Here is a 12,564-nt window from a genome sequence, read left to right on the forward strand (position 1 = left end):
CATTTGAGGTCGCAGCAGGAAAACAGCTACCCATGAGCCAGACACCTTCCTCAACAGAAACCAATCCTGTTGGTACCTGACCTCAGCCCTTCAGCCTCTTCAGGGTTTAGAAGAAAATAAATATCAATTGTTTAAGGTGCTCAGTTTGTTGTGTCATTGCAACCCACAGTGACATTGTGTTGCCATTCTGGTACCTTCAAAAGTGGAGGAAACTGAAACACAACAGAATATCACAGCTTCAACCCTACCCAACTGTGTATTCTCTAGGAAACCATTTATATGCATGAAAGATTTCTGCTTTCTTAAAACACAACTGTATGAGATCTCTCTTGAGGAAGTGAGTTTTAACAGACATGTGAGGTAAATAAGAGTGAACATAAGAAATGAAGACTGAAGAAATCCAATGGAGTGGTAGTAGAGGGCAGGGCACTTGTCTTCCATATGGCTGACCTGGATTTCACCACGACACCCCATAATGTACTCAGAGCCACCAAGAGTGATCCCTAAATGAAGAACCAATGTTGAGCCCTGAGCACCTTCAGGTGTGACAAAAAGAAAGAGAAGAAACCCAAAAGCTATGCAATCGCATTTTCACAGATTAATCAAAGATACGCTCACAAAATAATTTAAGCCTGATATATATGTACACTTAAAACTATTTTGAAACTGCATTAAAGTATGCCTCACCCTAGAACCTTCTGGAACATTTGATTTTTGATCTTTACCCTTACATTCAGCAACTCATTATAGGTCTATTAGCTCTTACCTTCCATGACCAAGTTTTCTTTCCTACATTCCAACAAAGTGTGAATCACTTCTTGGGTAAACGTTTCTTCTTGAACAAGTTTAAAATAGCTTTGAAAGAAACCTAAAAAAATAATAATACCATTCATTTTCCTCGTACTGCTAAGGCTTTTTCCTTAACTTTTACTTTCTTGAATGAAACCCACTAATAAAAAAAAATGTAGAAATATGCTAACTGAAAAAAAGTATCTCATTGCCGAGCATTTAGAACATTCTAATCCTACAGATCTTGAAACTGCAGACATTTTTCAGAATGGGAGAAAAGATGCTATGATAATTCTTGTATAATGACCTAAGGGCAATTATCCACCCTCACGTTCAACAGTAACTGGTGAAAAACATGCAAATGCTAAGCCTTGGAGAAGGGTAAAGAGGTGATAAATAGTTAACCGTTTCTATCTGAGGATGTAAAATCATGTCTTTGGGGAAGAAAACCATCAATTCTGAGATATAGGTTACCTGCAGACAATTTTTTAAATCTAATTGGGAGGAAGGGACATTTGTTTCTTTATCCCTTTCCCTTTCATCTATCCCAACTGTCACTTCGCTGCACACCAGTACAATCAACCTCTCATAATTTAGAGGTAGACCTACCTCCCCCTGTAAACGACGGAATTTGTCTCTTTCTTCCTCACCTCCCTCTATCTCCCCAAACAACAATGCTGCCTTCCACTTCACACTCCACTCTGTAGTGCTACAACCACATGCTTGGGACACTTCTAAAGATTCTCTTCTTGGGATCACTAAGTTAATAACTGTTGGAGGAATTTCGATGGGAGATGTGTGCTGAAAGTAGATAAAGGACCAAACATGATAGCCTCTCAGTATCTATATTGTAGACCATAATGCCCAAAAGTAGAGAGAGAGAGTATGGGGGTAATAGTCTGCCATGGAAGCACGGGGAGGGCTGGGATGGTGGAGGTATACTGAGGACATTGGTGATGGAAAATGTGCACTGGTGAAGGAATGGGTGTTCAATCATTGGATGACTGAAACTCAAACATGAAAGCTATGTAACTATCTCATGGTGATTCAATTTTTAAAAAAAAAAAAAAAAACAAGGTTTTCTTCTTGATCTCCTGCAATTCCTGACCTCTTGCAATTCTTGAACACAACTCTCTTCATTTCATTCGAGGGACCCCACTGTTTCCAGTTTCTGCCTCGCTTTTATTTATGATATCTCTTTATTTAAACATTTTTACTGAATCAGTGTGAGATAGACCCTTCCAAATATGTTCATGATTAGATTTCAGTGACACAGTGTTCAACACCCACACCTCCATCAGTGTACATTTCCCAGCACCAGTGTCCCCAGGTACCCTCCCATCACCCCCCTCCATCCACCCTCTTTCTGATTCTTCTTAATCTCAAGAGTCTTCTTGCATCTTTTAAAAATCGAATAGCTAAGTTTTCACTGTTTTGTAAATGGACAATGAATTGGTATTCTATTTTCTGTTTGAACTTTGTTTAAGTTCAATTAACACCATCAAATGCGTATTTCTTCTATAGGTCAAATTTGATCACCATATCTCTTCCAGTTTTTAAATTCTACAGTGACTCTCAATAATTGTGATATATTCAAAATGTCCAAAAGTTTCCAACTCTCCTGTGGCCACACTCATATTCAATGTTACTCTTCAACAATTAGAGTCTAATTCTACATCACTTCAACTTGAGACGACTCTAAGACGTCCTTTACTTTGTCTGAGGGAGTTTGTTATCAATGGTAGAATGTTTGCATGTCAAATGTGTGGACCTGGGTGCAGTCCTTCACACATCAGCATTGGGGAGACAGGAGAGGATTGGAAAACTGGGATGATTTTAAAGCTTCCTGAGCCATCAGAATATAGAGAACAATTCTTATCAGTTCTGTGCTGTGGTTTCAAGAAATTTCTGTGATGTCCACTTTCGAAACCTAAAAGTCACCGTGTGATAAACTCAGGCTAGTCTGCGGAATTATAAAATACATGTGACCAAATTGCCAACTGACATAGTCTTAATCAAACACAAATTTGTCCCCAACTGTTACCTGACTGCTAATGTGGGAATGATTTCAGTCAAATAAAAAGAACCTCCCAGTTGATTGGTTAAAACTGCAAATCCTGAATGCCCAAGACCAGATGACTGGTTAAAGAAACTTTGGTACATCTACACAATGGAGTACTATGTAGCTGTTAGAAAAGATGAAGTCATGAAATTTACATACAAGTGGTACAATATGGAAAGTATCATGCTAAGTGAAATGAGTCAGAAAGAGAGGGATAGACATAGAAAGATTGCATTCATCTGGGGGATATAAAGTAACAAAGTATGAGATTAATACCCAAGAATAGCTGAGATCAGTACCAGGAGGATTACTCCATAACTTAGAGGCCAGCCGGGTATCCTAGAGGAAAGGGCAGTTCAGATAGAGAAGGGAGCACCAAATAAAGGATGTTTGGAGGATCCTCCCAGGAGGGGAGATGCATGTCGAAAGTAGACTATGGACTGAACATGTTTGCCACTCAATGCCTCTTTTGCAGACCACAACACCCAAACGGAGAGAGAGAACACAGGGGATTGCCCTGCCACAGAGACAGGGGGGATGGGGGGATGGGGGTGGGAGGGATATTATCCATGGTGGTGGAAAATGGGCACTGGTGGAGGGATGGGTACCTGATCATTGTATAATTGAAACCAAAGCACAAAAAATTGTAAATCTACAACTTTAAAAAAAATAAAATAAAATAAAGGGAAAAAAAACTGCAAATCACAGAAACAGATGCTTGTTATTTTAACCACTAAGTGTAAACTGCTTTATACATTTAAAAAGAGAGTTGTTTTTAAAAAAAATCATTTATCTCTTCCCTCGGCAGGGGGAGAAAACAAACTTGGGGCTGGAGAAGGAGCTCCAAGTGCTGACTTCATGCTTCCCATGCAGTTACTCATGAGTCCAATCCTCAGCATCTCATGGGGCAACCCCAAGTTCTGAATCAATAGCCATGAGCACCATGGAGTAATATCCCCAAAACAATAAAACAAAATTCCAGACTATTAGTACTGTACACAGCACTCTTCATGCTCTGAGGACCATTTATTCTTTGTATCTACAACTTTATTTCTCACCGTTCACTTAACATTATATGTTCCAGCTATGTACAATTAAGCTGTCCAAATTTTCCTATGCTATCTTACCTCTCTGTTATTTTTATACATATGGCTCAGAAAATCTTTCCTTCAGGAAATCTATCTGCCTCTGTGTTTCTCTCACACACAATTATTTAGTGTTGAAAACAATGATTTGACAATTTTCTACTCTTCACGGAACTTCTTGATATTGCGGGAGTATTTCCCTATGGCTTTTTTTGGATTTTCTGATTGCCCCCCCAGTGCTGAAAAATAAAAGTGGGCAGCCATGATTGTATCTTGAATGACCAAATAAATGAATGAAATATACATCCAAACATGTGCAGGTAAAATTTATAAATACTTAAAACTAATATCCGAAGACATAGGACAGTAGATGGATGGCTCCCTGAGCCCCAACAGGAGTGGCACCTGAGAACAGAGTGAGGAATAAATCCTGAACACTTCCTGGTATGCCCTAATTTTTTTTAATTAAAGCCAAGATTGTGCACATTGCAGATAGCAGGGTATGGATATCTTTGCAACTGACTTTTTGAAGACCTACATAGGCTAGGATAAAAAAGAATAAGCTAAATATTCAATAGGAAATCTTGTCTGAAATATTTTTCCCATTTCCTTTTCTGTTAGGTCATCCAAAACTATGTATCTGCATTTAAAGGGCCTGAACAACACTATTAATGAACAGATATTTCTCCTCATTTTCCCAACAGTCTAATGTAGGTAGTGATGTCCTAGAGGGCATTTCTCTTTACAACACGAATGTGGGCACAGGCAAACACACTTTACTTTCTCCAAGTAGAACTGGTTTCATTATCTCATGGAAGAGTAAGTAAATTCAAATAAAGAACCAAGTTCCTAGTGGATGCCTCATTTTTACATTTCACCTAGAGAAGATTTCTCTTTCACTTTTCTGATTAAATCCATTGTTAATTGCCAGTGTCTAAAGGATGCTATCTCTTTAGGTAAGGGTGATACCCCATCTAGATTCAATTAGCTACTTACTGATAAATGTAATTAAAAACAAAATTTTCAGCAACAGAAGAATCAGCAATGCAGCAAGAAGTAGTTTGGGGCAACAAGTGTTCAGCTTTGAAAACCTAGTTTTCTCTTTGGGAGCTGCAAGAGAAATCAAATTAGGTTCGTTCATCAATAATACAGTTAGGCCAGTCTTTTCTCTTCTCTCTTTTTTGTGATTAATGCAAGCAATATGACACTTACAAGAGAAGGAAGTAATAATATTCACTGTAGAAATTTAGGAAAACATGTAAGAGCATAAGTTCCTACAATTGAGGATTCCTATTTTTAATATTTTGATAATAATATATTTTAATATTAAATATTTCTGTTACTAAATTGTAATATGTTGAACTGCAATGATTTAAATATATGATTTGAATATAATACAAGTATTTTTATTCAAATATGAACAATTTTAATTGAACATTTATTTTACAAAATGATTGGATCACTACATATTATTTAAGAATCTACTTTTTAACACATAGTAGGTATATATATTTTTTGTTGATTTGCAAAACTATGGAATTTCAGTGGGTTGTCTTCGCAATCGTATATTTTGTAAGTCTGATCATACTTCCCACCAAAGCTCTACTGCCATTTCACTACCAGAAAAATCTTTCAATGGCAGTTTTTCAACACTCTTTTTTGTATTGCAAAGTATTTCATTTTACAGGCAAATAATTATTTAGATTTTTCCACAAAATTTTGTCCTTCTTTAAATAATGCCATAGCAGTTAGCTAAGTCTTTAGAGTTAACCTTTATCATGTCATTAAACTAAGGTCACACCTATTTGGTGAATAATTCCCACTTAAGATTTACTCTCTTCTGGCGGCCTCCTTGGAGCTTTTTGGAAAGCCAGGTATGAGCTGGCAGTGACGGGGCAACTGAAACCTCATGGGAAGGGGCGCGTTCCCGGCTCGTCCTTCACGCCCTACTGAGGTCACGAGCAGCTCTCCGGCACGGCAATGGCTCCAGGGCCACAGAAACCAATCTTGTACTTACCTGTCTCTTGGCAGAAATACTTCCAGGCTTAATAAGTAAAATATCAGAAATCTAAAATTGCTATTGCGGCCGCGCAGCATCATATGGTTCTCATAGCTAACTGTAGAAAACAAATTATTTCACAATGCCTTTTCAGCAGTTCTGATTGTTGGATGTAAACTGTAAACAACAATGGTGCATATTTTGTCGAAATAATGAATGTAATCAAAGTAGATAGAGTGTTAAGTATAATTCATCTGCATCACAGGCATTGGGAGGGGTGGGAGGGGGTATATTGGGGTTCTTTGTGGTGAAAAATAAGTACTGGTGAAGGGAAATGTGTTTGATCATTTCATGACCGAGACTTAAACCTGAAAGCTTTGTAGTTTTTCCCACAGTGATTCAATAAATAAATTTTAAAAAATATTATTCTCTCCTTGTGATGGGAGAAAAAGCACAAGGGCATTTGCTAAACCTTACGTCATTCTCTAGACATTGCAGAATGTGGTCCTGAACAGAGAGGATCTGACACACAGCACCCAACAACCTGATGGTCTCAAGACATGTTCAGACACTTGACAAAGTATCACTAGGACTGGCTCTCACGGTCCCTGTGCATTGTTAGGGAGACCCCAAAATAAAAGAATCATGTTCTACATTTCCCAATTGCATCCAATCTAAAAAAAACAGCACCTGATATCACCTATGCTTCGCTGACACTCTTTCTTTCCCATCCTTTATCTCATTATGAACTTTGCAGAAAATGTTTCTTACCTGCAGGAGCCTGTGATAGGGGGCCCAAGGACATGGGTCCATTTTTGAATCTCATTTCACCGCACTTGCTCTCCATCGGCATACTGACAAGAGGCGCTGTGCTCTCTTCACACCAGCCTTCTCATCATCCTGAGAACACTTTGAACAGCTCTGCAGGAGCACCGAGGTGCCCTAATCACACAGGCTAGGAGGAAGCGCAAGAGAATAAAAACCCTCAGCCTGACGTTTGACCCTAAGACAAACAGAGCAAAGGTCATAGGCCTTAAACTAGAAGAAAAAATGTAATAAAAATCGGAACTTGGAAACCAAATAGAAGATATGGGAGGGGAAAGAAAAGAGGAACTTTTCTTTTTAGTAATACCTTTATTTCCCACAGATACATGAAGCATATCTTGAGCACTGGTGGAGATGGGATTCCGTGACCAGTGTGGATGGCCAGTTACCACCCCACTGACCACTGTGGGGAGTGTGGGATGCAGGTCTGTGCCTCGTGGGGACCCTCAGGTCACCCTCCTGGAGGTTGCAAGTTGCACCAGGTCCCTTCCTGGGCTCCCGAAGGCCACAGTCATGTGCCCAGCCTGACCCGAGGGGATGCAAGAACCGGACACCAATGAGTCACTCCAGTGGCCCTGGAGTGTGACTGCTGCGAGATCCCTGCAGACAGGCAGGGCTTGGGATGCATGGTGCAACACCTGCCAGGTGCTGCTGTCCAGGGATTCCTTCCCTATAATGCTGGAAAACTTTTAGGGGTAGGTCGGGGCGTTGGTCTGTGCCCGCTGAGGGACCTGGGAGTTACGGGCCTACAAAAATATGGGGGAGGGGCCGAGGACAAGGGCAAACAGAAGAATCATGAGCCTAGCGAGCACAGGTCCGAGTCTTTGTTTTCCTCTGGAGCAGCCCCCAGAGCAGCGTGCTCTGGTGCAGGCTGGGCCCTGGGGTCACTCCTGCCACTCGTCCTGGCTGGTACCCGGCACCTGACTCCACATCTGGCTGCGCCATGGCTCCAGCCACTCCAGCGTCTGTGGCTGTGGCTGCATCTGCTGGGCCAGCTGCTGGACCGCTTGGCAAAAGTTGCTCAAGCGCTTCTGCTTGTGCTGGGCTGGGGGCTCCAGGGGGGGGTGTTGGGTGGCCCCCTGAGATCATACAGTATGAGCTGCTGAACTTGGGGTTTGTTCATGAGGTTGGACATAGTGAGAAAAGAAAGAAAAGAGGAACATAAGCACTAAGAAATCTTTCATGTGAAATCACCCACAGGCACTTCCATTTCAGAATCAAAAACTCGCTTGCCCAATTACAGTATTACAAAATTATTTAGTATTATAATTACTAAATTATAAAATTTTATTACCCTGTTTTTGTGATATTCAGGGCAGCCCAACCTTTCCACACTCGCAGTCGAACTCGGCCAGTAGTTGTGCCACTTGGCACACGCTTGGTGTTATTAGAAGGACGTCATCAGCGAAGCGGAGGTGGTGTATTTGCCAACCGTCTATCTTCACTCCTATTTCTTCCCATTTCAGTTGTTGCATGACGTTCTCGAGGGTGGCACTGAAGAGTTTCAGTGAAATGGAATCACCCTGCTGAACCCCACTCTTTACGTTGATGATCACTTCCTTGTAGAATGGTGAGATCCTGGTGGTGAATCCATAATATGGCTCATGGAGGATCCTGATGTACTGAGTTTGAATGCCCTGTTTGGCTAGGGCTTCGATGACTGCTTCAGTCTCAACAGAATCAAATCACTTAATCACTTAACTTCCCGTTAGTCGTCGATTTGCTCGAGCGGGCGCCAGTAACGTCTCCATTTGTCCCTGTCGCGTGCTAGTGTAGCCCAATGGCATCTGTTCGCTCTGGGAACATGAAGAGCCTCAAACCGATCGTTCATGATCTTGATGAAGAAGTCTGACCATCTGGTAGGTGGGCGGCCACGCGGTCTTTTGACATCCTGTGGAATCCAGTCAGCAACAGCTCTAGTCCAGCGGTCGTCTTTGAATCTCATTACGTGACCAGCCCATCTGATTTTTGACACCTTGGCAAACGAGACAGCATCCCTGATTCTTGATCGTCGACGGATGTCAGAACTTCAGATTCTTTCTCTCATTTGAGTGAAACGTGATATTCCAAGCATAGCTCTTTCTATTCTTCTTTGGGAGACCTGAATAGCGTTCTCATCCTCTTTGCATAGGGCCCAGGTCTCTGAGGCATATGTTAATACAGGAAGAACAGTGGAATCAAAGAGATGTGCCTGGAGCCGGAGGTTCTTCGTCCTCTTAGCTATTTCTTCGACGTTCTTGAAGGCGTTCCAAGCCGCTCTCTTCCTCCTGCACAGCTCTGGTGCCAGGTCATTTGTCATGTTGACTTCTCGACCTAGGTACACATAGCTGTTGCATTCAGAGATGGTCGTTCCGTTGAGAGCGAATGGGGCATCAGGAACGAGGCTGTTTCTCATAAACATTGTCTTCGTAAGATTCAGCTGTAGTCCTGCCTTTCCACACTCACGGTCAAAGTCGGCCAGCATTTGTGTCACTTGGTTGATGTTTGGTGTTATTAAAACAATGTCATCAGCAAAGCGGAGGTGGTGTAGTTGCCGACCATCTATCTTCACTCCCATTCCTTCCCATTCCAGTCGTCGCATGATGTTCTCGAGGGTGGCACTGAAGAGTTTCGGTGAAATGGTATCACCCTGCCGAACCCCTCTCTTGACATCAACAATCACTTCTTTGTAGAATGGTGAGATCCTGGTAGTGAATCCACAATACAGCTCACGGAGGATCCAACACTGCTGCCTGTCTCTCTCTGAGGACTTCTTGTATTGCTTCTCTGCACAGCTTTGCGAGCTCAGACCTTAGCTTGTGATTGCCTGAAGCTCGTGCCAAACCATGTTGGGAAATGAGCTCGAGAGTTTCCGAAGACAGGCGTTTGTTTGTGGCTTTTCCACTCTCTGCACTCCTTGCACAATCATAGAGGTGCTTAACCAGTCGATCATATTCCTCATCGGTCTTGTCAACAATAGCATCTTCCCATGTTGCCACAATAGTGCCAAAGAGCTCCCAGTTGGTGGTCATTCTTGGAGTTCTCTTCTTAAACTTTGCAGCCCTTTCTCCCCGCTCTGTGAAGTAGAATTTTGCAAGAAGGAGATGGCGGTTCTATCCCATCATACAATGACAGAACACTCATGCTTCCACCAGAGCCCATTCTCCACTACCCATGCTCCCAGTATTCCTCCCATCCCCATTCCTTCCCACCCCTGCCTCTGTGGCAGGAACTTCCCTCTTACTCTCTCTATCTCCCTCTGACTCTGTCTCTGTCTGTCTCTGTCTTTCTCTCTCTCTTTATCTCTCTCTCCTTTTGGGTATTATGGCTTGCAATGCGGGTACTAAGAGGCCAACATGTTTGGTCTATAGTCTACTTTCAGCACACATCTACATCCTGAGCGATCCTTCCAACCATCATTTACTTAGTGTTCCCTTCTCTATCACAGCTGCCTTTTCTCCCAGCATGTGAGGCCGTCTTCAAAGCTGTGGTTCGATCCTACTGGCAAGTATCTCTAGTGTCCTTAGGTGTTAGTCTCCTATTGGGTTACTTTATATTCCACGAATGAGTGCCGTCATGAGATCAGAGGTTCTTGACACTGCTCCTTGGGGCCCCTTTCCCTTTGGAGTTGTTTATTAACTTTGTCATAAATCTTCTCTTACTTTGTAATTCTAAAGCTAACCCTAACCCTAGCCATAGACATGTCCACCATCTCCCATAGTTGGCATTCTCTATCAGAAATTAGAGGAAGAGGCAACTCTAAATTTCTCTTCTCTCACCTCCAGCCTCCCCCACCCCCACTCCACAACAGAAAATTATGCAGATGTAGATGTTACTTTTGTTTAGAAAAATGTAATGCCATCAGAATGGAGAAGAAGGACTGGAAAGATAGTCCATGGGCTAAGGGCATGCTTTGCAAGCAGGATGCCCAGGTTTTATATCTGGAACCACTGGGTGCCCCAGCACAGACAACCGCAACAACCAAACACAGCTGGAAGTAGTCACTGATAAAAGAAAAATCTCAGAATGGAGAAGGAGATAAATTAAAAGCTACATGGGAGTGTTTTACTCCTGGACCAGCAGGAAACATCAACAATGTTTCATCAACAATGTAAATCCTCCTTGAAGAATCTTTCTAGAGAACACCCTAGATTTAACTCTTCCCAAATGTTTATTGTTCAACTCCATCACTTATTTTTTCTCCCTTGCATCGAACACACCCACACACACAAACACACATACACACACAAGCACCTCCTTTAATTTTATATTATATTGAAAATTCAATAGGGTGTTGAAAATTCAACAATGGTTCTATAATAATATCTCTAATTCCAATCCAACACAAAGATTCTTTTCACGTTTTCTGCCTTTTCTTGTTTCTCAGTCCTTTATGTGACTAGAAGAAACTTACATCTGGTGCCAGAGCAGTAGTACAGTAGATAGGACACTTGCCTTGCACACAGCTGACCAGGGTTCCATCCCCTGCGTCACTTATGCTCCCCCAAAACTGCCAGGACTAATTCCTTAGTGCAGAGCCAGATGTTACCAATAGTGATTATAGTCCAATTGTGACTATAAACAAAAGCAAAAACAATAAATACTTTTACAAGTATTTATACTTGTAAAATACTTTCTTTCATGTGGGATAGAAAGAAATACTAAGGGAAAAACAAAGGACCAAAATCATCAGAATGAAGATTTTGTCCATAAAACTATTCACTGGGTAAAAGGGAGGCTGCAAGCAGCCCAAGGAATACTGATGAAGAGAAGAAGGTATTCTGTGATGGGAGGCGTGTTTAAATAATGTATGCCTCAAAATTATATATAGTGTTGTAAATCTTAGTACTTCAATAAATCTGATATTTTATTTTAAAAATTAGTCTAATTGCATGTAAGGCAGGTAACGTTAACCACTCTTAGGTCTGTCTGGCCCTGCTAAGCAGAACTATTTTTTTGTTTATTTTATTTTATTTCAATTGTTTGGGCTGGAGTGAAAGCACAGCGGTAGGGCATTTGCCTTGCACGCAGCCAACATGGCCGATCCGAGTTCGATTCCTCCGCCCCTCTCGGAGAGCCCGGCAAGCTACTGAGAGTATCTCGCCCGCACGGCAGAGCCTGGCAAGCTCCCCGTGACGTATTCGATATGCCAGACACAGTAACAACAAAGTCTCCAATGGAGAAGTTACTGGGCCCGCTTGAGCAAATCGACGATCAATGGGAGGGCCTTTACCTTTATACCTTTATTTCAATTGTTTAATTGAATCACTGTGAGATTGACCCTTGAAAAGCTATTCATGATTGGATTTCAGTCATAAAGTATTCCAACACCCATCCCTTCACCAGTGTATATTTCTCAGCACCAGTGTTCCCAGGTTCCCTCTCATCACCCCCCCACCTCCCATCCCCTGGCTGCCTCTGTAGCAGGTGATTAAGCAGAACTTTTAACTGGAGTCATTTGAAGAGTAATTTGGGAATACTTCTTTTTAAAAAATTTTAAATGCATGCTATTTAACATAGAAAATTTACCATAAAGTATCTGCTATGTCAACATGAAAAAAAAATCCCATTCACAACTGTGCCCCAGAAAATCAAGTACCTAGGAATCAGCTTAACTAAGGAAGTAAAGGACCTGTACAAAGAAAACTACAAAACGCTACTTCAGAAAATAAAAGAGGACATGAGGAAATGGAAAGATATCCCCTGCTCATGGGTCGGGAGACTTAACATTGTCAAAATGGCAAGACTACCGAAAGCATTGTATAAATTCAATGCAATCCCTATAAGGATACCCATGACATTCTTCAAAGAAATGGAGCAAACAC

At 41.7% G+C, this 12,564-nt stretch overlaps 1 protein-coding gene across 1 annotated transcript in view; it reads right to left on the reverse strand.

The window, feature by feature from the left end:
• LOC130042526 (C-type lectin domain family 4 member A-like) overlaps positions 1–6,788 on the reverse strand; it is a 56,761-nt gene extending 49,973 nt beyond the window's left edge. The window contains exon 1 of the mRNA XM_056134708.1: positions 6,707–6,788. Within this exon, the coding sequence (XP_055990683.1) occupies positions 6,707–6,788 (82 nt within the window). The remainder of the gene's footprint in view (positions 1–6,706) is intronic.
• Between the last annotated feature and the right edge of the window lie 5,776 nt (positions 6,789–12,564).

Source organism: Sorex fumeus, unplaced genomic scaffold (assembly GCF_029834395.1).
Source record: "Sorex fumeus unplaced genomic scaffold, SorFum_2.1 ptg000101l, whole genome shotgun sequence".
NCBI classification, from domain to species: domain Eukaryota; kingdom Metazoa; phylum Chordata; class Mammalia; order Eulipotyphla; family Soricidae; genus Sorex; species Sorex fumeus.